Raw genomic sequence first — 27,297 nt, 5'->3', positions numbered from 1 at the left:
CCTAGTATTGGCGAGGGATCTCCACAATCACTCAAAGTGGTAAAAGATGCTTCCAAGAGTTTGCTTTTCCTCGCCCGTAATTATTTTCCCACTTAAAGGTTAACCCTTTATAGAGGGGATTTGCTTTATATGAAAGGATAGACACAATGCCAATTGCTGATGAAGAATACAGGCCAGCTGCTCTCTTCCCGGCAAGCATCCTAATATCTACTCTTAAGGGGTGACTAGTACACAGATTAGTTAGTTGTGGCAGATGGTGCTGGATTCTTGGGAACACTATCGTTTGGAAGGAATCCTTTCAGTGGACATGCGCCTAGGAGAGAGTCTTCTAGCTTTGTGAGAATTTGACATGTGATGGACCTCTTTGTCATGGTGTGATGAGGCTGTTTTAGCTTTTTCGTGCCAATGAGAAAGACAACTTCCATGAGTGTGTTGCTTTGGCCTTCCTTGCAACGAGGAAAGGTTCAGACTATTTGTTTAAGCGCCTGATCCCCTTTGGAGATTCAGAGTGACTACCTCCTACCAGGAGGGCCTCCTCCTGCCCTTATTTCCTATGTTCAATTGGTTATAGAGATGAACAGCTATCCATAGTTTATTCCCCCAACAGCTGTCTGCTTTCTAGACTGGCCATTTTATTATGGCCAGTCTCTCGTTTCTCGCTTGGAAGTGTGAGTTTTGGTTAGAACATTAGATAGCCCGAACCAACATCGTTCCCCTTTAGGGGGAATGCCGTTCAGGGCCACGTGATTTGAGATGATGTGGCTGGATGGATACGCTACCCCTTCATCCTTTTATGTTTCCATCCAGTGGAATGCCCACTGTCAAATGCAGACACTGAACATTCCTACAGGGATTTCCTGGGAGAGAAGAGTGCCTTCAAGCGCTCACGAATATGAGATGGGAACTTTCCACTACAACAATGCACAAGTTGGCTACTCTTAGGGATTGGCCCCGTCACAGTGCTTAGGAGATGCACCAATATCATTTGACAAGGTGGGGGTAACTTCGTCTCCTCCATTCCACAGCCACAGTGTCACACCTTCTCCATCTATCGCCATAACAACTACCCGCTAAGTGATCATGATGCTAGAAAAGAACCCCTTACATCACAGGCAAGACAGAAATGTTTGGTGCTGGTATCCAGGGAAACCCATCCATTATCCCAAATAAAGGTAGCGGAAGAGACTTGCCTTGTCCTTCTAGACTGAATCTCACGGCCGCCAGGCAGAGTTTCATTGGTAAATGCATTGCAGTTTGATACAATGAACAATGCATCTGGAGCTGGTTTCTGTTCTGGCTGCTTTTCCTTAGGCTTTATTACCAAAGCCCACAAGCAATTGATGATCAGACCTAAAAGGGTTAATTTGTTGAAGGCATTGCAATTGGCCTTTGGGTTTGTGAGTTCCCGTGTGTGTCGAGTTTTCTACAGATTTCTTCAGACCAGATGCAAATCTCTAACACTGTCCCTTATACAGAGAAAGTAAGGTTTCCTGGATATTGGTGCTGCATACTACCTGCCCAGTGTCGCTGACCATTGGGGCTCATCGAGTGCTCGTTCAGTGCCAGCAATGTGGATTAAGCATGTTTTGTACCAACCAGAGCCTGCAGCCGTAAAGGAACATGAAGGCTGCCTGTTGGCTCAAGGTAAAGACAGCTTTTCCAAGTGTTTTCTGTCTCAAATGCAGATCATGGCATCATTCCCCTGGTAGCAGCAGGGAGACTGCAGTGCTCTCTTGAGAGATAGGTGGCGGGTTAGTGGGGTCCCTTCTAGAAGCTGGCTGTAGTTGCTTAGTCCAGGTAGTATCATGTTAATGCAGAGGGCCATATAAGACTCTCCCAGTCAGCTCTTGCTTCTACCAGAACTACGGACGTCAAGACCCATTTTAAGGAAGGCCAATGTTGCACAGCCTTTAACTAAGGGATTAGGTGTGCCTGGGCCCGCCCACTGCAAATAAAGGGCGGGGTGGGGGACTCCTTTCCATGCCGGTCTTAACACCAGACCTCATGGCTCCGATTCAGCCGACAGAGCTTTCCAAGAGAGAGAATGCAGGTGTCAAAGAGCCTGAACAGCCTCTACAGTAAGGGTCTGCAACCTGCAGCTCTACCGATGTTTTGGACTACAACTCCCATAATCACTCACCATTGAGAATGCTGGCTGAGGCTGATGAGAGGTGTAGTCCAACATGTGGTGAGCCAAAGGTTGCAGACCCCAACTCTAAAGGGACCACATTCCAGGAAGTATTAGAGGACAAAGACTGTCATGGGATGGACTTCAATAGAAACTGAACAAGAGTGAAGGGAAAATCTAGGCCCGCAGCCTTGTAAATTCCCTCTTCCTGTTCTCAGATTAATCTTAGTGCTTTTAAGGCTCCCACGTAGAGTCGTTGCCTTTGGCAAGTCTGATTCCACAGACGTCTCCCCCCAACCCCTCTATTTTACCTGGAAAAGGTTTCTTTGGGTAGTCCATCTGGTTCTCCGGGTGAGGTGCACACGTGGCGATGCTGTGTTCCCTGTAGAAGTATCCATTACCGGGTCACACCAGCATGTTTTAACGGCACACCTCTGCATCACATCCCTTTGTGGGACTACACTCCATTTCAATCAAACCACTACCAAGTGGTTCTGTCCTGTGGAGACCCATGATGCCTTTTCGGCTCCTGTTTCCAGACCCATTTGTTGACATCATCCTTTTGTCAATTTTTGACTCATTGCATTATTTCTGTAAAGACATATTGCTCAGTGGCTGTGAACTGGAGTTGAACTTCCAGGGATGGCTACTGAATGGCATGGTGGCATATCTGGCCTGTTGGCTGAAATGGCCTATATTCTTTCGCATTTCAGGTCGAAGAGATTTGTTTGGCAGTCATGTGTCTACCATAAGAATTGCTGGGGTTTGTTATCTCGGCAATGCCATGCAAATGTCATGCGACTACATAGGTGAACTCCTGGGTCTTGCACTCCCTCTTTACGTGTGTAGCCCCTGGTCCTCTAGTCTCCAAGATCACTGCATCTTGATTCAGTACCAAGTCAGCTCCCTGCGGGTATAGCCACCACGGAACCTGGACTGCATGAGGTTTGTTAGTCTTAAAGCCGGCTAGAGACTACTCAAAGGCTTCTCATTTATGGACTATTCAAGGGAAAGAATTGTTGGGCATCGACAAAGCACAATGCAAGATTGGCCATATCTTTAGTGTTCCTATTCATAACAATGAGATCTTTTCCTACATATAAAAGTTTTTTTTAATTATTTGTTGTAATCAAAAATAGATTTTTACAAATTCTGTATTCACGCATTCTCTTGATTTAACTTTATCATAGTCTTTTCCTTAAATCCAACGTTGTGAGATTTCTTTTTTTTTTTTTTTTTTTAATTACTTGTGTATAATCAAACAAGATTTTTACAAGAGCTCAAGAGAAGAAGAGTGAAAAGCATCACCAGGGGAAGAAGGACTAAGCTTCCACCAATAAAGAGATGCTGAATCAAATGACAGTGGTCAAAGTAATTTTTTGAAATGCTAAGTTCAACAGTTTAGCTGACGCCGTATGCCATCTTGTCTTGTCCCCAGTAATTAAGCGATTCCACCAGATGTCTTCATTGCTTGCAAACGAATTAGCAGTCAGGGAGCTGAAAAAGGCCATCCTTTCTTGGTGCAGAGCAGGACAGAGCATTAGCAGGTGTCTGATGGATTCTATTTCTTCGGCATTTTTGCAAAGTCTACAGGCTTTTGTCCTGATCGCCAGAATTTCCAGCGTCGGGAGAACGTTGAGACGGGCTTTTAAGAAAGTTCTCATTAAGGCTTTGTTGGGATATCGTTTGCAATATGCCATTGGTTCTTTCAATTTGTTGATGTTCGTTGGAAGATGGGCTAATAATTTGTTACCAGTTGCTTTTTCGATGGTCAGGATCCAATCTGTACACTGTAGTTTGGTTTTAATCCTAACAGGATTGTACTTTAATTCTTCTTTGGTACAAGCAATTTCCTCCAGTTTCAAATTTTGGTCCTGAGCCCATTTATTCATCGTTTGGTTATTGCCCTTCTCGATCTCTTCGGCAATTATTCGATAGATTTCTAGGCTCTCCGGATGGATGACTTTCCTGTACAGATATAGAGTTGCGATATCCACCACCGCTTTTAGGGAAACAAGACAGAGTTCCCGTCGGATCGGGGCTACAGCAACGGAGTTAGGTAAACCCAGCACCGATCTCCAGATAAAACCTTCGGGTTTAAGCCAGAGGCCCCGAGGAATCGACGGGGTGGCGTCCATGCCGTAAGTCAACGAAGGGATAATCTTGGCCTTGTAAAAGTTGATGGCTGGTTGCAGAGAGAATTTCCCATATTTCCGATCAACAGCTCTCAATTGCGAAGCTAGATTCTTAGCCTTCGCCCATAGGTCATTTTGCAGGTTCCTGGCCCACTTTGTGCTGTCGAGTTGAATTCCGAGATACTTGAACGACTCGACCACTTCTATTTTGGTGTCGTAGAGGAGCCAATTGAAAGCCACTTTCTTTTTAATGCCTTGTTTTTGGAGAATCATTATCTTGGTTTTCGATTTATTGATTTCCAAATTGTTTTCGGTGGTATAGGTTGATAGGTTGTCTAGTTGTCGTTGCAAACCGATCTGGGTCTGATCAAGCAATATTAAATCATCCGCATATAGAAGTCTAGGCACCTGAGTGTTGCCTATTTTCGGAGGAAAGGATCTGGTTTTAGATTGGGACTCTTTGAAATCTCCTAGGAATGATATGAACAGAGCAGGGGCCAGGAGACAACCCTGTTTTACTCCTCGAAAAGTCGGGATAGAGTTAGACGTTAGACCTTGATTATTTAGGCGTACTTTTATACTGGTTTCGGAGTGAAGTTTGATTATTGGGTCCAAAATGGTCGCAGGACATTTCCAACACTTAAGTTTGGACCATAGTTTGGACCTGTTCACTCTGTCAAAAGCAGCCGACAGATCAACGAACGCTAGGTAAATCCGTGGAGATCCAGTCATAACTCTGTCTTTGAGTAGGTTCAAGCACAGAATATTTGCACTCGTACTTGCATTTTTTTGAAATCCAGTTTGGAGAGAATCTGAACAGCCAGCAGTGGCTGCCCATTTGCGAAAATGGTTCAGTAGGATTGTAGCAAAAACTTTTCCAATGGCATCTAACAAGGCTATTGGCCTATAATTCGAGGGATCGTCTCTGGCTCCCTTTTTAAAGATCGCAACGATCAAAGCTTTTGACCATGAGTCCGGAATGGTTTTACTTTCTCGGCAAACTTTAAAAATTGAACAGATAAGGTTCGCCCATTCCTCTGGATTTTGTTTGAGGTCGCAGTTGGCGAGCCCGTCAGGGCCCGGGGCTCTCGATGGTTTCAGTTTCAAAATAATTGATTTGATTTCGTCGATTTCTATCTGGTCGATCCAGGCTGAATCGTTTTGTTGTTCTGGTTCCTAGGTGTTTCCTTTGACTGGCTCGAACAGTTTTCGAAAATGGTCGGTCCATTTAGCTTCTGTAACTGGGTTTATCATCTGCGAGTTTTGAAGTTTGTTCGGTTTATTGATTAACGACCAAAAGTCGCGGGGCTTTTTGTTTATCAGAGCCTTCAACATCGCCTCAGCGTCAGATTGGTAAAGTAACTCTCTAGAATTTCTCAGCCATTGTTTATAATGTCTTGTTTCTACGGCAAGGTTTTCCCAGAGTGCCGGCTGATTCTTAGTTACTGCGTCTCTCTTTAGTTTTCTTATAGATCGCCGTTTGGTGACTAAGACTGTGTTGTATTCGTGGGTGTGCTGAGTGGGAGGATGAATGCTGATTTTTCTCGGTTTCTTAAACGGAAGAAGAAGCGGAATGTAGCTCGATCTTGCCAGGTCCGTTCTAGATGTAGGATCAGACATTTGGATGGAAAAAAGGTCATCGACTTTTTGGACATCAGAATCAGTCATACGTAAGCGGGTGTTTTGAGAATTCGTCTCAATGGCGGTGTCATAGAATTGAGGTGTAGGACGATTGCTTTTGCAGAAAACATTGGGTAGATTGTGGTCACTATACTTTATTTTAATGACTTCGAAGGCAGTTATATTGTAAAAAACTGATTCAGAGGCAAAGATGTAGTCGAGGGTAGTAGAGGACCCGCCGCGTTCCCAAGTCGGAATCAGCGAGTTTTGCTGCGTAACAGTGGCCGCATTCAACAGGTTTCTGGATTTCATGACGGTGTTCCACGCCAGCCCTCTAGTTGAAGCAGAGGATTTTACCGAGTCATATCCATCAGGCTTGCTGGATGATAGGCAGTTTGCGTTTAGGTCGCCGCAAATCAGAATGTTTGGAGATTTGTATTTGATTGCGATCTCATCGATGATGTTTGCCACTTTATCGCACATGTTCACTGTAGAGATCTTCTGCGGATTCCAATATATGTTTATGATAGCTACCCGCTCTGCTGTGTTTGAGTTGTAAAAAACAGATGTAGAATTCCATGTGAGATTTCATTCCTCTTTATCATTTCGTTGTTGTCCTTTTCTCTGGGTGATAATTATGAGGCCATAAAGGGCTATATATTTTTACAAACCTGGCAGTACCCCATTTATTTAGTGGCCCCATATCAGTGTGATCTGCTGTAATCGGAGCCAGCCCATCCGCCGCCTACTGAATACAGCCCGTTTTCATCCTTGCGATCAAAAACTGACCCCGTGGCTTTTGAAAACACCATTCCTTGGCCTCAAGACTATGCACTGTGAATGCTGTACCACCACAGACCCTAATCAGGACCTCCCTGTGGCTTACAGACTAACTCCTACTTAGATCCCACATGAAGCAAAGGCCCACGTCATGTGTATCCAGTAAAGCCTGCACGACAGGCAGTCTGAATGCAAGGCGGTATGGGGTGGTTGTGGTGATGAAGCCAGCCTTGCGGGTAATCCAGATGCCTGCATGAAGGTTTCTTGGTTGAGCTGGCATGCTCTAGTGTTGTGATCTGAGGGCTTTCCCAGCACTTGGATCCCACTGGACCTTGCTTCCCAGTCAAGGGGAAACGGGTTATTTTATTTGGAAATGTCCACACCACATTCTAGATTGCCACCAGGACGGGATCATGAAACGAACGCATAACAAAACCAGCATTGGCAATGGCTACAGTTTTGGCTCTTGTCTAGGCCCAGGAAAGGCCATTGCCGATAGCTGGCCATTAATGGTAGCAGTTGCAAAATGGTGTGCCTGGGCATATAATAGCAGTAGAAAGGGTATAAACACTATGCACTCCCTATTTGTATTAGATGTAAGGTGAATTGGTATTGATGTTTTCTTGTTCATATAATAGCAGTGCCTGGCAAATGCCTATCTATGCATAAACCACAACTGTTAGCTTTGGCAATGCTTCTTCTTACAGGAACTCCGCTTCAGTAAAGGATGAGCACAATGTTTTTATTCAAGTGGCAGAAGAACGACCTGCGTAAGACATTTTTATTACACCAGTAGCATGTTTACAGCTCTAGTTAAGCTATCAACTCTCAGGAAACTGCTTTGAAATAACTCCCTAATAGTCCACACTAATGAGATGCAGGTGAGTACACTGAAAATAGACATTATCTTAAATAACAACATTTGATTAGTCGTAGATTACGAACAGATGTACCCCAGGGTAAAACGCGCAAGCCAGATAGAATTAAACACCCTGGACGAAAGCATCTGGGACTATACTTGCAGCCGACAGTTGTAAGAAGGAGTTTAGAAGCAAGCGGTCTTTACATATCATGGGGGAGTGCCAGTGTGCAATGAAAGAAGCGATTTCCTGGGAAGCATTTACACAGGGCCAACAGTGTAGCTAATAGCTGATGGAGTCTAGGGTAGACTTCTGCAGCTGAAAACTCGGGTAAATCAATACCCATACAACAGCGTGTAACGTGGTCAGAGTTGCAAGCCTCATTGCGCAGTGGCCATATTATTTGGTGCACAGTGATATATCTGCTGCACCTCTATGTGGGAGGAGAACATGCATGTATTTTAGCTTTTAGGGACTAGCTCTGTGTGTAGATAATATTTTGTGGGAGGGGAGTATGCATGCATTTTCCGTTTTGTGTGAGCACCTCACCGGGCACGTGCTGTTTCACCACGTGATGCCTCTAATAAAAGGGGCTCACAACTTCCCATGCGCCAGTTAATCAACCACTAATGGCTTGGCTTGTGGTCCTTTGGTGTAGTGTGGGGGACACCTGGATTAGCTCGGGACCGGACTGGCTGGCCCAGGCGAGATGGTAGAACCTTGCGCTGCTGCCAGCAACACTGGCGTGCGCATGCTGGGTCCCACATGGGGAGCCCTAGTCTCCTACGGTGCAGTCATCTGCACAGGGAAACTGGCAAGAGCTTACTACCGCTTGGAACCTCTTTGATGATAACTCCCGCCGGGGGGGGAGCATGAGGCTGGCGCAGCCACGACTGCTGCCTCCGTTACCTCCCACCTGTGGGAGTCTGCATCAGCGCAGCCCAGTCTTCCGCACAGGCACGGCATGGACCATCGCTGAGGAATCGACAACTCCCACCTCCGGGAGAATGGTGTTGGCACGGCTGCAACCACCGCCTCTATTAACTCCCACCAGGGGGATCAGGTCAGTGGCGTGGCGTGGATGGCTGCTGAAGTAAGATAAATAGCTCCCGCTTGAGGGAGAATGGGAGGACCCGGTGTGGCCTGTGATCCGCCACATGCAGCCCACCGGAACAGCTCCTTCATGAGGGAACATGGCAAGGGCGGCATGAGCCGGACACGGTGCCGCTGCATTATTCACTAAATCACTCCTGCCTGAGGGGAAAGAGGAACAAGAAGCGGCCTGGGCCGCAGCAGTATTGGGTATACTCCTGGCTGTGGAGAAGAATTGAGGTGTGGCATATGCGGCGGCATAAATTTGAGAACAATCTTGCCTGGAAGGGGAGCCTCCGTGTGGTGCGGCCCATGAGCCACTGCCTGGAGCCTCCCACCTCCTGGAAAATACCTCCTGCCTGGGGGGAGAGGAAAGGTGTGGCCTTCTGTTGCCATTGGAAGACCAATAAGATCAACTGCCTTGCCAGCAGGTAGGCGGCCCCAGCCCCTCCACCCCTCAAGTCATGTGCACACCTGCAGCTCTCAGTCCAAGAGAGTGCTCTTGCAGCCAGCTCAGGAAGATGACTGCAAGGTCTCCTGTTTGTGGGGAAAAAGCCCCCCCCCTCAGGGGACACACTCTCCCCTGGGGGGGAGCCTAGATGTGGTGTGGCCCGTGAACTGATGTCTGCTAAAACCTGCTGCCTGGGAGAGAGAATCTTGCCTTGGGGAAACACTCCTGCCTGGAGGAGCCTAGACTTGGCACGGCCCGTGAGCCGCCGCCTGCCTCAATGAGCAGGGCTATGTCCAGTCCAGTCCAGTCCAGTCCGACGCCCTGCTGCCAGGGTCCCCATGGACACCGCCAGCGCGAAGCAGATGTGGCTTCCAGCATCATCGGTGCAGCTTTGACTGCACGCATGCGCAGGTGTTCCCTCCCGAGTGATGATGGACTCGAAGAACTGTGTAAATGTAAAGTGTGTAAAGTGTCAATGCTCCAACGGTCAGTGGTGTGCTTTTGGCGCTGTGCTCCTGCCCGTATAGTCGGCTTAAACTGGACACAGATTGAATACCATTGTCAACATCCGCATATCTAATGGACTGTGTGTAAAGTAGTGTGTGTGTGTCATTGTTTTGTTTTATACCCCTGGCATGGGATGTTGTAAGTTAAGCCCTCCCTGGGCTCGTGCCAGACACACGTGGCACGCACCACGTGATGCCTCTAATAAAAAGGGATGCGCCAGTTAATAAACCACCAATGGCGTGGCTTGTGGTCCTTTTGTGTAGTGTGTGGGCCGCATGGATTAGCTTGGGCCACTTAACAGCACCTATGTGTGTAGATTGTTTTTGTTGGGAGGGGAACATGCATGCATTTTCTCTTTTGGGTCACTGGGAATGCAGGATACTCAGAAGACCAGGTCGCAAAATGGGTTTTGGCCAATTTGTGATCTCTAATGGTGAGCATAGTAGTGGGATTCAATGTTTCTGGCAGTGTTTTCTTTTTAAAAATGCGGTTTGTTGTCACTTCATGCACTGCACTTTGAGTCCAGTAAAAGAAAAGAAAAAGGAAAAAGTGTTCCGTGTTCTGAGGCAAGGAAACCGCTGCCTTCTCTTTCTGTCTGGTGTGTTTAGCTGGATTTGGAAGGAGGTGGTGTGGGCGTCTCGGCGCGTGGCACAGCTGCTTTAGAATACCTTTCACTTATATTATGCAATCTGTACTGCCCGTCAACAGCAGCGACTTTCTATTTTAAGCTGTTTAGGGTTTGTTTGAAATGAACAGGAGGACAGTGCATATGGCGAGGGGTGGGGTGGGAGAGAACAGGCAACAGAGAGAGCCAGAGGCCTGCAATTTCTATGCAAGGCAGGGAAGTAACAAAATGGAGTGTAGTGCCCCACAGCTTGCTGTCTCCAGAAGCATTGCCTATCCTGATCACTGCACTGACGCCATCGATGCCGAGACGAGAGCACATGCACTGAGACACCAGGCAACTGAGAGTCTGTGGCCTGTAATTACAAAGCGTGTGCAGGGAAGAGCCAGTGAGGGCACCGGCATCAGTCCCCCCCCTAACCCCCCCTGCAGAATGAACCATGGGTGGCGCTGCTGCTGAGATATCAGCAATCAGCCGTAGCCAGGATTGTCCAATAAGTGGGGCCTGAAACTAATGTAGTTGGGCCCACCACAGTGACATTAAAATCTTTAAGTGCCCACAAAGGGCTGCTACATTGGCATTTACAGAGTTTGGGTGGGCCTCACCTCTGTGGAGGACAGAAGAACGGCGAGGCCAGAGCAGATCAAAGGGTCTAGGATGCCAACAACCGAGTTAAGGCAGGACTGTATTTCTTGGCAATCCCCCTCTTCAAGGAACCCTTCCAAGGCAAAATCTAGAACTCCCTTGCTCTAGAACTGTGCCGAGCCCTAGCACCCTGTTCTTTCTTCAAAGACCTGGAAACAGTTCTCTTCATGAAACATCCTCAAATAATGCTGATAAAGCAGCCATTAGCTAACCCAGTGGGAAGAGGACCCAAGGAGGCTCATGCATTATGCAACACCCCATCCTCTGCAAGTACCATCCTGCCGAGCAGCCGAGCCCAGGGCGTAGCAACACCTGCACTTGGGCATGCACACACACAACAAAACCTGAACTTTGGAATGCACAGTCCCTTTCACCAAGTCTACAACCCCTCCCCCCCAAAAAAAACAACAACAAAAAAGAGTTGCATATTGCATAGCAACTAAACTGGTTGCCAGAGACAGAAACGACCCCCCCCCTTCCCCTGACATACAGACCCCATGGGTTCCTAATTGGTCCAAGTGCAAGGCTGCGAAATGCCAACTTTTGTGGACCAGCCACAGGCTCCCTTATTCCGCCCTACAAACTAGCAGCTATCCAGAAGAGATGTACATGACCCCTGGTCTTAAATACTAGTGAGAGCACACAATTTAGTTCAACCTGCACTACACATATACCCACATTCCCCTGAGCTCCCACTGGAAATGCACACTTCCGGGCAGGGTCCACCTAACTGCTCTCACCTATGTCCTCCCTTGGAGGGTGCCATGATGATCCCCCTTGCCTTAAATCTTGCCTAAAATACCCAATGTATAAGCCACATTGAGCTCACTGCAACCAATAAAGCACCAAACTGGCCACCCATCTACCCAATTCTCTCCTACGGCCGACTCGCAGATGCTTAATGACACAGGCATGCTTCACCTCACCTCCTTTTGTAGACACAAATGCAAATATGGCAGCCCATCCCTGCACTTCACTCATCCGATTAGGTCTCCATATAGGATTTTGTAGTAGGAGTATTATACTCCCTATTTTTGTAACCATGGTTAGTGCATTCTTTTTAGGGAGTTAAACGGTTGTTCGCAAAACTAATGGGCCTACTTTTTAACTCTAAAATTATCTTTTTGTCATCCATGCTACTTTACTCCTAGTAGTTTGTATACATTGAAATATTAATTGGTACTTTTACGTTCTTCTTTAGACCAGGCAATAATAAAGCCGCTTCCTGCGACACCGCTCTGATGGTACATGGATCTAAAGGTAACTGAAGAGCTGTATGGGTGGAAGCCGGGGGAGAGGGGAGCGGGCAAACTCCTACATGCTTGTCTTTTCCTATTTTCTTACTGGGAGTATTTTTAATCCCTACTTTTTTTGCTAGGAGAATTTGCCTGCTTTTAGGGAGTAAAAGTGTGTGGTATGCCGCGTATCTATGGGGTTTCCGACTGCATGACGTGTAAAAGGAGTAACTGATAAACTGTCAAAAGGTAGATCACCTGTACAGATATTTTTTAGGCACAGTTCCGTTGAAGCTTCTGGTTCTCCACTAGCCTCTTTGTAAATTATATTAACTGTGTGAGGTTTGCAGTACTTTCTTGGAAATTCAATGCTTTGAATGCACGGACATCATTTTACCAAAATGCCAGTGGTAGCAGAAGTGACATCACATAGCCCTTGACCTCTAATGACATCACAGGAAGGGATGTCATTTGACACCACCCTGAAGTGACATCAATGGAAGCGAGGGAACACAACGTTTCACCCCTTGACAAAACAGAAAGTGGCATCACATAGCATTGTTCCCGAGTACACTACGAAAAATATGGTTACAATATCACTGTCATTCGATATACATTTCATACAAGCATGGTTCACCAGATGTATCATTCATATCAGTGTGTATAGAACCATATTACCAAACTACTGTGAATGCAAGCAGACGTCCAAGGCCAAATGATAATGATGTGTTCTTATATAGCACTTAAGAGCTTTACATAGAACAAATATACATACAATATCACCGACCCTGCGTTGGTACTCATTTATCAACCGCAGAAGGATGAATGGCTGAGTTGGCCTTACAGATCACACACATCGCAGCAGCAAGCACTCAACCCACTGAACTATCTTACCAGCTCTAGCTATCTTACCAGCTTTAGTAAAATGAGCAATTACATGTCTGAATGTTCTCAAAGTCAGAAAGCAAATAACACTCTGTAGTGGATACCATTCAACTGGTAACTGAGATTTAACAGCAGGACACTTCATCTGCAGGTCAGGTGCAAAGTTGGCCACATGTCAAGCCTACGTGGATCTACTTTTCAGGCTTTAGAGGTTGGCAAAATAAATGCCACTGAGAGGGTTCATAACTGTGTATTAAAGAATTCAGAGTAAGGCAGGGAAAGCAGCGCACACACGCGGCATCCCGTACTCGGGGCACTTGTTACCTCATACGTGCAAACAAACATTCTGAACAGCATGCCATGCATATAGGAAAGATACACATTACAACAAAGCATTCATTGTGGCACAATGAAATCAAAGGCCACTTTATGTGCTATGGTCAAACATTTCTACACTGTAAAAAAGCTTTTAGATATATCGATTTTGTCAAGTGACCGAGGCCACCGAGATGGAATATCTTGTGATGATCGTAACTGAGACAACAGCAGAAAAAAACATGCCATAACTGTAACTTGCGAAAAGCAAAATACATAGTCCAAAATGGATGCTTATTAAACTCTAAATTCTTTTTGGACGTTTTTGTCGCATTGTGAATTTGTGGTGTTTGAGAACAGACTAAATCTGTGACTCACCCACTGAAATGTGCCTGAAAAAGATTTAAAGAGTCTAGCAATTATTGTATAGAATTCCAGAAAGACACATTTGTTATTCCTATTCTTTCTTATATAGGGTCACTGCTCCAAGTGTTACACTTGTAGAACCCCCTGTTTTTTTTGTTTAAAGAGGCCTGAACAAGCAAGCCAGCCACTGTAGAAACAAAAAGCCACATGGTGCTGGCCACAGTTCAGGAACTTAAATGTAAAAAAATAAATTAAAAGATTTTTTATCTTTTATTGTTTTAGGGGTAGCAAGGGAGACCACGGCGGTAGCAAGAGAGACCACATGTGTTGCAGGTTTGAACCCTGGCAACCCCCCAAATGTCGTCCCTGTTTGAATGCTTTTACTTTGAATGTTGGCATTTAGTCAAGCTCTCCCGCTAATAAATGATCACATGGTCATCTCTAGTATTTATTTTTAGTTTTTAATAGAACGCTACACGCCCATGGGCCTTAGAGCACACAAAGGGACAGTCAAAAGTGGAGTCAGACAATGGGAGAGAAAAAGTAATAGAAAGAAATCTAATCCAGAGAGTTAAAGAAGAAGGTCTTGATCGCTTCAGTGAAGGAGAGGATTTAATGAAGAGGGGCAGGGCATTCCAGGGGTGCCCTCACATCAAAGCTGGTGCCTTCAAATTTCTCTAGGCGATAACGGGGGTGAATTAAGAGGTTTGAGTTATTGGAACACAGGCTTCTTGAAGGCAAAGAGCGAGACATTATTTTTTCCAGGTATTGAGGTGCAGCTGAATGTAGACATTTAAAGGCAATAGACAGAATCTTATGTCTCACTCTCTCCCCGACAGGTAACCAGTAAAGTTATTTTCTAAAATCGTAAACATGGTCACTCTTAGCCAGTCCAAAGACAGCCCTAACGGTGCCATTCTATGTAGTCGGCAGGCATTTAATATTAGCTTTGGAAGTGCCTATAAGTAAGCGGTTAAAGTAGTCCAGGTGGGAACCTATTAGTGGCGAGAAGAGAGCGATTTCTAATATTAAGATAAGGACCCATCTGGTGGAGAAGTTTGATGTCGAGTCCACAAGAGTAACGAACACTACAGACATGTTTTTTCATGGATAACTCCAAATCCAGAGTGACACCCAAAGTTTACAGTATGCGTAACAGGGATTTCATTATCCACGACGATGAAATGAGATAATTCAGCATCAATTCTAGACAGGGTCCTGAGTCAAATATGATGAGCTCAGTTTTGAGTTATGGCCCATTCAGTTCTGAATCTCTTCATAAAGATTATTCACAGTTTTAGAGTCAATGTTGTAAATGGCAGTCAATTCAAAGAGGACCTGGGTGTCACTAGCATACTGTTATCGGGGGTAAAGTAAATATTTCACCTGTGCGCCACTCTATGTCATATAATTGATTTTTATAAATTATTTGCTGCAATGACTGTGGCTGATATTCACATAGTCAGCCGGAGTATAAGAAATGTGAATGGTAGTCAGTTAGTGGAGTAGTGTCACTAGGAAGCAAGTAAACGGGTTATGGTAGTAGTTCAGATTCATTTAGGTTTCTAAGTTGTGTAACAGGTGCTGTTATACAGCAAGTACTCCACTGACTACCATTACTGTTAATTAGCATACTGGACACCCAGGCTGTCTAGAAGATCAAGAAGTGGTCTGATAGAAATATTAAATAGAATAGGAGACAGGCAAGAGCCCTGCGGCACACCACAGGCAAGAATGATGTTAACAACACCTTTATTAGCATCCAAATATTGTTCCATTCCTGACAAAACCTCCCTCCTGTACAGGACCTGCTACCTTTACACATAAATCATTGACATTACTCATGAATATTCTTGCCTACACAGGACCCCTCCCCTGTGCCACCCACTTACACATGTGAAACTCTGACATTACATGGGACCTTTCCTCGCTGTGTGTCCTTCCCTTTATTACATGTGATGTGTACCATAACTGATGCATCAGAAACCCTGTACATGGCTCTTAGGCCCAATATTGTCACACTAACATGATGTCTTACCTTCAAAGCTCCCAGCAAACAAGTATATCCAAGTGACAGCTGGAACGAAGAGTAGGGTGAGGGAGGCAGCCAGGAACTTCCGTCGCCCCCTGCAGACCCCCAGCATTCTCTCAAAGTGGCGGGTCGCTCCTACGCAGGTAGCATGGTGGACAGCTCCGGCCGCCTGTCACTCACTGTAAAGCAAAGAGAGGAAAATGTCACTTAGCACAGTGGTCTTCAAACTTTGGGCTGTCCCTCCTGGTCAGGTGCAGAACTAGACGACCCTTTCCAGGGCCACGGTCACCCTATACGCAACCAATGCAATATTAACGGTACACCAGTATCCACAATGCAGTTATGCAGCGTGTGCAATTCAAGCCTCCCAGGTTGCCACTGCGGCATCGATTTTGTCACCAGATCAAATGCTTGCCCCGCGCCAGCCGAGAAGTGAAAGGAACCTGTCTTTACAACATAAGCACCAAAAAGAACTGCACCACAATAAAGAACGTCAGGCAGATTTAGAGCTCAGAAGCCACTGTGCTAAGGCAGCACGTTTAATATTATACACCATGAATCAGGCTCAAAAGCTCACTCAGACATTTTATTAGCTTCATTAAAAGTGCTAGGATATCTATTATTTTGGATTCCATTTTGATATTAATGTCATGCAGATGCAGTCAGGGAGGGGGGATACGGGGCAGAGAGAAGGGCGGGTGGCCTGCCGGGGAGGGATAGCCAAGATGGGTCTCTGGGGTTTGAGGCAATGGATTAGAGTGCAGCAGAAGATCAGCTGGGATATGGCGAAAGACAAGCTGGATGACAGGAGAAGGGAGAGAAGGAGTATGAGGCTTCAGAGAAAGGAAGAATTCAATGGGAGCAACGGAGCATAGCAGGAGAGAGGGCGTGTGAAGCGTGTGATTTAGGAGTGGAGAGGTGGGTGGGAGTGGAGAAGGTTTTCTGGTCATATGTATAATTTAGGAGTGGAGGGCTGGGCAACGTGTACCCAATGATAGGGGTGTAATATAGCCTGTGGTTCAGGAGTGGAGCGAGTGTCCCTGAACAAAAGTGTGTTGTCTTAGTTGTGGTTCAGGAGTGGTGGGATGGGTCCAAGTGAAGCAGAATATAATTGTGTTATACAGGTTATAGTTGAGGCGTGGCCAGCCCTAGAGAGTGTCCAGAAAACCAGGTTGCAGTTGAGCTAGGAGCGGGGTCAGTGTAGCAGAAGGCCAGTGGAACTCAATAGTTGCAGTTGAGTACTGAAGCAGTGTGGCAAGTCAAGCAGCTGATCAGGGATCTCCATAATTAAATGAGTCTTGTATAATGTGCTTAATACTGGAGATTAGTTTCTAAGCCTGGGACCAGGGTTCAAACCTGTATTGTTTTGCTTCCAAGACAAACGCGTTTTCCCTGAGCTATACTCCCGGCACCATAGTATGGACGAGGCGGCAAGGAGTGAGGGCAAGTGTATCAGCATATAAGGAGTGTTCCATTGAAAGGTGCAGAAGTTGAACTGAGTGTAAGGAGAGGGGTACTATACAGGTTGATGAGTGCAGGGGAGCGGGAGGAGTAGTAGCAGGAGATAAGTGGAATTGTAAACAATGTGGTTGTGGACAAGAGGGAATGGAGGGGGTGTAGCTACAGATAAGGGGTGTGTTACAGATTGTTGTTGTGGAGCGGATGTGCTTAGCAGGAGATAGAATATGCTATTTAGGTGTTGTCAGGGGATTTCAGGATGGGGTGAGCATAGAAAGCGAGTCTGGGAGTGGACAGGCAGACCTAGCACAGATTATTAGGGATAATATTCAGGGTGTGGGCAGTTGTGCAGGTACATCGAATTTGATGGGAAAAAAGCCATGTGGCAAATGGAGTACACCAATATATCTACTGTAGTGTCCCATACCCAGTCTCTCGTTTTACTCCATTTGTGACTGCCACTGGGATGTCCAATCAGGCGTCATCGCCCTGAACTTGCTTTATGACTCCCAAATACAGATGAACTCACGGCCAAGTAAAATTTTACTGATTTCTGCCCAATACCCCAACAACCGTCGAGCTGGAGGAAGATAGATATCTGCTACAGAAAATGGTTGACAACACTTGTTCTAACCAATCGAGGGTCCGCACCGCACCCATTTCCCCATTCAGTGCTCCCCTTCGCCCACAAGTCCTTAAAAGATCATTCTCACTGAAGCCTTTTAGGGAAAGAAGTTGTCATTACTGGCACGCTTAATGCCCCTACTGCCTCGCTACCTAGTCAGATTCTCTGATGTGATCCAATGAGGAAGAACAGCGTGCAAATAATATTCAAGTCATTTTCTCTAGTCTTGAGTGGACCGCAACTTTTACTTAATGGTATGTCCCGTCAACTTTCCTCAAGACCCAGGCCAATTTAAGGCCAGAAAATGATATGGAGGTGAAGACAGGCAGCACACGAAGAGTCCATAGGCCTAGCAGAATATGTTCGTTATCAGATTCTTGCAGAACTCACCATCTGATCTTGGGGTGCATTTTGAGGTCTGCATGTGAAAAGGTATGTGTATTAAACTCCATAATCTCCATAGTGAAGGGGACCTCCCTGTCATGCCAATCATGCTGTGTAGGGGAAACAGATAAATCATGTAGATGCTGTAGGCAAGCCCCTAGACGCTCACCCCAGAAAATATACAACCCACTAGGGAAAAAGGCCCAATACACCTCTTGCAAGGATTTCAAGGTTTATTTCCATACAAATGGAAAAAGCGCCAACAAAGAACTCTTCTACCGCGGAACGTTCTGGCAGAATCTGCATGAGCAGCACATTATAAAAGGTGCACAGAGTCAGTGACAATACGTAGAGTAGAAACCTGCATGGCTGGTTGGTGCAGCCCTTCACATAAGTCACCTGCTCCATAGGGGATGCCAGGCCATTTACCCTAGCCTCGTCCGTCCGTCCATCCATCCATCTTCTTCCAGGTGGGCAATGCTGCATTCATCATCAGTCGCAAGCCGAGAAATAGGCAATTATTTTGCAAAGTAAACAACACTTCTCTAAGTAGCAGTACACCTGGTACAAGTAGATTGGGGTCTCGGTGAAAAGCTAAGGTCATCCTAACTCACACACTTTACTCGCTCCCAGACAGGGCGGCACCTCTCCAAGGTCTTCCACCATCGTTCTGGGCTATAATTTCATCCCTCCCTGCTGCTTGCAGCACAAATCATGTGACCTAGAAGTGAAGGCAGGAAGGCCCTGCTCTCTGATCTTTTTGATTAGGGATCTAATAGGTTTATGATCAGTGGTCTGGGGCTGGCTAGTACCTTGGAATGCAGGGGGTCCTAAAACTAGGGCATTTGGGTGCCATTACTAGTGGGGGTGGGAGGCCTGTGCCCTCCTTCCCATGGGATTGTATTTTTCACAGACACTAAGCCCTCACCCCATGGCCCTGCAGGGCACATTCTTCCCAGGGCATGAAGTTTGGCAACATTTTAGGACACTGAAGGGTTTATGGATCGGTATAGCTCTGGCCTTTCTCATCAGGGCCTGGGATACAACCTTTTCCTTTGCTCATGTTCACAGCCTAGGCCGGGGATGCGGACTGCCGTGGTACGTTTAAGCTTTGTGCCACAGTATGGCTGCTAATATCTAAGATGGCTGCTATTCCCGTATGTGCCCTACATCTATGAAGCATGCCATAATGTGATCATGCAGAAGCCTTTAAGGGTACCACCCTGGTCTCTTACAGTACCTGTGGTGGCCGTTACCTTATTCTGAAGCGCTTGGGCGGTGCAAGAAGATTGCGTCCCCTTCCCAATAACACCTGAAATCCCTTATAAGATGCTCAATGCCATACAGGCAGTGGCGATACCTAAGAGTGCATGATCTCCTGCTGCGGGGGACCCTTGGCTGAACAAGAGGCAGTGCCCACAAATGATGCAATGGCCCTAGCAGAGTCTGTCCGCTTTTAGCCGTTCAAAGCAATGCAAGATTGGAAGATGTTGGGGATCATATGGACTCTGAACAGGCGGTCCTAGAGAGAAGCTGGCGAGTATGATTTTGAAGGCTTTGTATGGCCCTTTTATGAAATCTCTAGTAATTGTGTTATTGGCATCCCATGAAAAAGGCTTCCGTGAATCTACGATGCTGGTGTTTGGAAGCAGAACCGTTTGTTGGCTAACTACACACCTTAGGCACCATTCTGTCAGCCAACAATAGTGCAAGCCTCGGAGCAAGGTCAGCTGGGTCCCCCATAGTTAATTCTAGTAGACTTGGGTGTCAAAGGTTTCTCAGACCTTTTGCTGATGTTAGGCTGGAGCCCCAGTTTATGTTGACTCGGCACCTTGAAGTGAGATCTATTACTGCTGGGTTCCATGAACATGTCAAATGGATTCTTGGCGACATAACTTTTGACACGAGTTTCTGAGCTGCCTGTCGAGTCCACCACTAACCTGAATATATTATCCATCCAAGGGAAGCCTCCTATCGAGAAGTTTGAGGACACCTTTTGACTGCTTATTTGGTGTTTTTGTAATGGAGCGATGTCCAAATACTCCTGGAATGCTAGAATTCAAAGGTGCCTGGCAATCGAAAACTGTGCAGGAAGCAACACAGACTCCCAATCCCAAGGATTCCAAACATAACCTGTGAGCATTAGCGTAAGAATTGCAGATGCAGTTTTTTCTGAAACATGCCCCTCCAGCCCCTCCCCCTGGGGCATGTGAAAGAGTCGACAAAAACGACAATGGTCTGGCAGCACCCTACCATCACATAACCAGAGCTCTCACGTTTTCCCAATTCCATGTGTGAGAAAGTCATCCAGTCCTATTACTTTCTTGGAAAACTGGGATTTGGAGCCCTACATTTAAAGTGCAGCCGTGTACACTAAAACTTGGGGTGTTGAGGTTCTCCAACGTGCTGGTCCTGGACATTCCAGGAGTATGGGGGTCGGGGTACTGAGCGCAAGGGCACTTTTCTTCATAATTACCTGTGTGAGGGTATACGCCACACTCCATCGACCCAAATTTGCCCCCACAACCCCCGTCTTCCCATGAGTTACAAGCCCAGATTCTATATATATGCGACTCGCGACTGTGGGAGTGGAACAGTATACTGGAGAAGTATGGAGATGTTGGTGCGAGTCTGCCACAGTATACACAGTTCAGACACGTGTGTCTTCCAGTGGATGGGGCAGGGCGCTTTGCATGTCAGCAGGGATGGACTGAGAACTAAAAGAGGCCTTGGAAATATTTCTCAAAGTGGCCCCATAGTACACATGTTCAGTAGCCGAATCCTTTTTCCTATGGGAACATTTGGAAAGATAACACAAAAGAGGCCTAGTGTGCAGAGGCCTACCAGGAAATCTCCAGATTTCTCTATAGGCCAGTCCTCCCCTGGATGTCAGTGCGAGGAGGTTATGCTTCGTGGAGATGGAGCGGACGCTAGAACCTGATTTTATAGCTTGACAGGTACTGGAGATTTAGTGTATTTACAGTTTTTTTTATTTTTTTTATGACGGCCAATGAATTCCCTGCCGAGTGCTTGCCATGTGAATGCTTGAGAGCGTGTCTGAAGTGCCAACATGCTAGTTCGTCAAACACGATTGTCAGGCGTGCTCGCTCTGCCACCCTTCGCTCGAGTTCTTTTTTTCTATTTATCCCAGATCTTATATATGGTCTGATCGGTCTTCCTTCTCCCCACGATCAGAATCAAAGGATGCAGTGGAGCCTTGCTTTGCACCCAGGATATTGCTTAAAGGTGCAGACAGTGCACAACGACTGATGAGTGATTTAGCATTGTGCTACATGAATCGATCTGACTATTGCAGGAAAATGTATATTTTATTTCGACGAAGCCATAAATCATACATACAGCAAAACATCATAAAATATCAATAACAGGATTAAGATCAAGGGGTCATTACGAGTTGAGTGGTATATGGTAAAAGTGTCAGTAACGGAATTACCACCACTATTTCAGTTCCACCAAATTATGAATCAGCTGTAATACCATTGACCATAATTCCACCTTCTGTAATACAGTCAGTGTTATTACTGTTGACGGTATTACCACCGATGGCACAAAAGCTGCATTACCATCATTACCACAAATTGTCATATGCTGGTAATACCGCCGATATTGAGCGTAATAGCGCAAAAACCACAGCACACACAGGTGGAGGTAAAACAGGTGCCACAAATGAAGCCACAGGTGCACTCAATTCACTCAAGAAGGCTACATAGGGCACACACCATCCCTAAACACACTTTCAAACACCATGCTGCCACTAGCCATTACGAACTGGGACATGCAGCTGCTCATCAAGCTTCACAGGTAGGAAAACCAGCAGAGACGCCATGTAAGACGAGCGCCCATACCCTGGGTCAGGCCATCACCATGGACTCTCACGGACAACCAGCTGGTCACCTTGTACCGGCTGAACAGGGAGTCCATGGGTGAGATCCTCAACTTAATCCAAGAAGAACTGGAGAGCATGATAAACCTCAGGGCAGCCGTGTCCCCGCTGCTGAAGATATTGTCTGTTTTGCAATTCCTGGGAAATGGCACATTCCAGCACTCCATCGCCATGCTGCACGGAACTGCACAGCCCACATTTCCAAAGGTGGTTGTACAGATGATGGGAGCCCTCCTGCGCCATGTGTCCCAGTATATCTCCCTGCCCATCAGTCTGGCACAGGAGAATGACACAAAGGCACGGTTTTATGCAGTTGCCCACATACAACATTGCATTGCTGCCTGGACTGCACCCCATGTGGTGTTGGTAGCCCTACAAAGCACATGTATACCACAACATGAAGCATTTTAACTCGCTCAACGTCAAGGTCACCTGCAATCGCCCAATGCTGTGCCAGTTTCCCTGGTTCCACCCATGATGCCAGGGTCCTGCGCAACAGTACATTGCCTGCATACATGCAGAGGAAGAGCCCAATGAACATGGATGATATGATATAAGTGAGTACTATTTCCATCACACAATTCCATTGAGCAGCACTACAGTACAGCAATGTGAAGGGGGTGGAGGGTGCATAGTCACACAGAAAAATGCATTCGCTGTCAAGGCCCTGTACATGCAGGACCTGCCTTCTTATTGCACTGACAGCCTACAAACCACAGGACTAGGCATGATGGACAATATTGCATGATATTGAAAATGCACCTTGCCCCTGCAGACTCAACACACACACATGACTACAGGTATCACAGTGCAACATCATACATCCATGCTCATTGAACCACAAAGTGAAACACAGCACCAAAGTACAGTAACGCTATCATAAAATGGACGCAGACAATAGAAACCTGCTATGGTACAACTAAACAACTAGCAGGGCACATTCATGAGAGCAATGCACCGGCCCTGAACAGGCACCATCGCACCTTGCCATGACAATCACAGACCCTGTAAGTGTTAACTGCTAGCTATGAGCTTGACGCATGGTGTAATAGAACAATGTGAATACTGAATGATCCCACATGCAAGTACTGTGAATGTAAGACATGTGCAACGACACCCAGAATGCATACACAGGAGCCCATCAACATGCTGTAGTAATATGGCAGCACATCCACAATGCCTGTGACTGACACCTTTGACCTTTGTCCTTGCAGGGGACTCTGGATATCTCCATCTACCCTGGTCATGCCACCCGTGCAGGATCCAAAGACGCCACAGGAGGTGGCCTACAATGAGACCCGCGACTAGGGGGTTGTCCTTCCATTTATAGTTAAAAAAAAAATGCATCAATGATTTAGTTGCAAACTGGTATTTAGACTCTTTTGGGTGCCCATACAGTTGGGGCAGTAATTGTTGGAAACAACAACCTTGTTAGTGAAAAGCACATATTTCTTACTCATATGTAAAGTTTTCAGCTTAGGTTGAATTCAAAATATTTTTTGGTGAAAGTATTTAAAAAAAAACATACATCATTTGTATTTTCAACAGGCAGCTTGTTATTCAATAAAACGTGCCAATGCATCAAAACACTGAGATAGAAACATAGTTAGAATAGACATTAGGCATAGGTCTCAGTCTACAATGAGACCCGTACAGACCAGGCTCTGCATTGAGCAGAACTTCAGCGTCCTGAAGGCTTGTTTCCGCTGCCTGAATTGGAGGGGGATTGATGTATAGGCCAGAAAAAGTTGGGGAAATTCCGCTTGCCTGTGCCCTGATGCACAACATGTGCTTCAGGAAAAAAGTCCCTGCCTGTGGCAGAAGCAGTTGCCTGCAGTGGCCGAGATGAGGTCAGAGCAGGACGAATGGTTTGTCAGGAACTTGTGGTCAATTTTTGTTGAGCACTTTTCTTTCAAAATGCCATGCACCACTATATATTGTCACATTAAGGATTAAACACATGTATATAAAAAGGAATGTCCTGGAATTGCTTCAGGTGAACTAATGTGTAATGTGAAAATGGTCAGACACGCAACACACACCCCCACAACAACATCCCCAACGCACCCTCGCTCCCACCAGCCCCCCTCCCCACAACGCCCTCCCCACAACGCCATCCCCAACACACCCTCCTCCCACTCGCCTCCCCACAACAGCATCCCCAACACAACCTTGTACTCAACAATAAATGTCTGGTCACTTTCGTGGCCCCTTTCCCTTACTGGTGTCCCCCAGCACCTTTGCGGCTAGCATGTGTGCTGAGCAGTGTCTAGGGGTGCTGGCCAACAAGCCTTCTGACGGAGCTGGATTGCTCCAACCCTGTCCCCGGATGTGCTCCATGGTCAGCTGCATGTTGGCCTGCATGGCCTCAGCGAAGGCTGAGGTGCCTTCTGTGAGCTCCCGCACCCTCTGACCATAGACAGTTAGGGCAGCAGATGTCACAGCCACCTGACGTTGGTCACGGTCCATGGCCCTGACAATCCTGCATGTGGCACCTTGTACACAATCCTGGAAAGCCTGGAGGTCGAGGACTTGTGCATCTGTGAGCGTCTTCCTCCATCGTGTCCAGCCACCTCCCGATTGCCTCAAGGTGTAGCTTGAGGAATGGGTTGAGGGCTGTGGAGAGGCCCAGGGCTGAAGCACAGTAACCCATATGACCTGATGTCTGAATCACCCTCTGACTCATGCCCATGATGCTCGCTGCCGCGCTCAGGTGTCGAGTACCAGTCATTGGCCTGTTGGGCGGCAGGATGCACCATGCCTCCTGCACGTTTGCCAGCAGCTGGTTCCCCCACCATGTTCAATTTGGCCGGCTGTTGGGGGGCAGTCATAGGTGCCAGGCTTTAGCACTGTGTCCCCACCAGTGGTAATGGGTGCAGTGCTTTTGCTGGCTCTGGCAGGTGTGGTGCAGTTGGACCCTGTTGTTGCTTGCTGTCCCCTCGCCTGCCCTTCTGGTTGCCGGACGGTATTACCGTTTCTGTCAATGGAGAGTGCGTGCTCCCGAAAGGTTGTAATGCAGTGGAAATTCCGCCAGACACCACGACAGTAACGGTAATTACTGCTGTATTACCGCCCAACTCATAATGACCCCCTAAATCTTAAAATTCATAAATCCATATCAAAATTACATAGAAACAAAAAAAGGAAAATAACAGAATTGTTAGGCTAGTCCAGGACAGGAGAACCTTTGTGGGAGAGTAGATCCCCAGAAGGAGAAGAAGTGTTAGGAAACAGGGCTTTACACAGAATAAAGATACTGAACAACAAAGCTGTTTCTGCCTAGTGCACAGACCCTAGTGCAAATCTGCTTTAAGACCCCTGGCAGGGGAAGATGTTCAATAAAATAAACCACCAAGGTCACAATGGTCAAAAATGGAACTGATTCCTACCCAGGGATCTAGATCGGAGTGTTACTCCCTGTTTTTGGGAGTCAAAAAGGAACTTCTGTTCCAAGTGGAGGTAATTTTTAGATGAGTGGACATTTTAAACTAAAAAAGATATCCCTTTTTAAGCGTGTCCTCTTTCAATGAATGCAACCAATTTATGAATTTTTACCATAAAGTTCGTCTTCAGATCAGGTAGTAAGCGTAGAGATCCTTTTTGTGCCATTGCTCTGCTGGTCCCACTGGTCCGACCACACCCATTGTGTTGAGTGTGTGGAAGCAAGGGGCAGGATCCATTGAGCCAGTTTACTATTTTGTGTTGTATTTCTGACTAGTAGTGTTTCTGTTGGGAGTATTTGCCTGTTTTGGGGAGTAAGAGCAGCTAGTATGTTGCTTACCCGTAGGGTCACTCCTAACTCCATGCATGCTAGACCACCAGATGGGTTACAATAACTGAAAAATCAGGGCTACAAGCCAAGTTGTGCAGTGCAGATAGAGAAGAAAATTGTAAATAAAGAACAATCGATAGTGCAACTGTCGCGCATCAGGCAACGGCCGAAGCCGCCCCTACTGATTGATAACACAGGGAACGCAAAGCACAAGAGATGCCTGCGTCATCTTTTTCTGCTCATCGTCCAATTACTTCCAAGGCCGGCCTGCAGAAGACGATTAGAAACCCCTGGAATAGCCCGTGGAGTGAGCAGCACTGGCTGTCAGGTTTGATGAAATCATATTCGCCTTGATGGCAGTGCATTAGAACTCCGACCAATTTATGCCAATTTACAAATGCTTTGAAGATGCTGTCAAAACGGCAGAAGCCCGCTGCAGGAGAGCGCAACTTTCTTAAATTCATTAGGAGATGATGGAAGGGTAGATCACCCGATTAGTGAGCAGCCCACTATTTTGGTCCCCGCACCCTCATGCGCCTGTCAGTGCTAATGCAATCAAGTAAACCACTAGGCTGGAAAAGAGATGCGGCCCTATCAATTTGCCAATTTGCTCGCGGGTCACCAGTTCACAAGAAGCCAGCTGTGTCTGAACAACAGCGATATAACTTGTCGGGATCCATGACCTGCCTGTCTCTGTGGTTCAGGCAGGCCACTGGAAAATTTGTTTTTTGACAGCAACATATGTATTGATAAAGAGTGATGGTTTTGCTGGCCAGGCTGGGGCCTGTCAAGTGCTTACCTATAGTAGTAGTCTCTGCAGTGATAAAGACCAATGGTGGGACATCTCCATGCAAAGACAATCGCTAGCCAAGAAAGACACTCCTGCTATGAAAGAGCTCCCATAATGCTTCCCAGAGAACCATTCAGTCTCCCAACCATCCCCGAGTCGCGATCATTCCATATTCCTAACGTGCCCCAGCCCACTAAAGAATTCCTGTTATTAGAACATTCCCTCAAATATCTTAATGCTTCAGAGGGCCCTGTTTTATGTAAATTATTCTGGGGTAAAAATTAAAACGTTTCCACAGAAGTGCATTAGGGCATGTTCTGGTCTTGTAACCAAAACCACGCAGAGCAACAGAGGTTCGAATCCCAGATCCACGCTTAGAAACCAAACTCTGGTATTAAGCGAGTTATAAAAAAAACAATAAAATAAAGGTTATGTTAATGGGCTTTTTTACTGCACCAAATCTCCAGAGTAGTAGTTTGAGCGCCTAATGTGTGAAATTCTGGCATCTGGAATCATGGAGAGTATGGATTCTGGACACCAAAAGCAATATCGGGCAAATATACCTGGGCACTTTGAGCCCCCCCCCCCCCCCCCATACTGGACATGTGTTCTTACATATTCATTCTGGATATCTTGGACACTGGAACTAGAGTTCACCATTTGTTAGCAGGACATGACCAGCCAGACT

The 27,297-nt window shown here is 46.4% G+C and overlaps 1 protein-coding gene across 3 annotated transcripts in view; it reads right to left on the bottom strand.

The window, feature by feature from the left end:
* LARGE1 (LARGE xylosyl- and glucuronyltransferase 1) overlaps window positions 1-27,297 on the bottom strand; it is a 1,248,067-nt gene that overhangs the window by 823,497 nt on the left and 397,273 nt on the right. For all 3 annotated transcript variants that reach the window (XM_069628785.1, XM_069628786.1, XM_069628784.1), the window contains one exon: window positions 15,683-15,855. In XM_069628785.1, the coding sequence (XP_069484886.1) occupies window positions 15,683-15,788 (106 nt within the window). In that variant the 5' untranslated portion in view covers window positions 15,789-15,855. The remainder of the gene's footprint in view (window positions 1-15,682; window positions 15,856-27,297) is intronic.

This window comes from Ambystoma mexicanum, chromosome 12 (genome assembly GCF_040938575.1).
Source record: "Ambystoma mexicanum isolate Mex_15411 chromosome 12, UKY_AmexF1_1, whole genome shotgun sequence".
Taxonomy (NCBI): domain Eukaryota; kingdom Metazoa; phylum Chordata; class Amphibia; order Caudata; family Ambystomatidae; genus Ambystoma; species Ambystoma mexicanum.
This window is presented reverse-complemented; position numbering and strand designations above follow the sequence as displayed.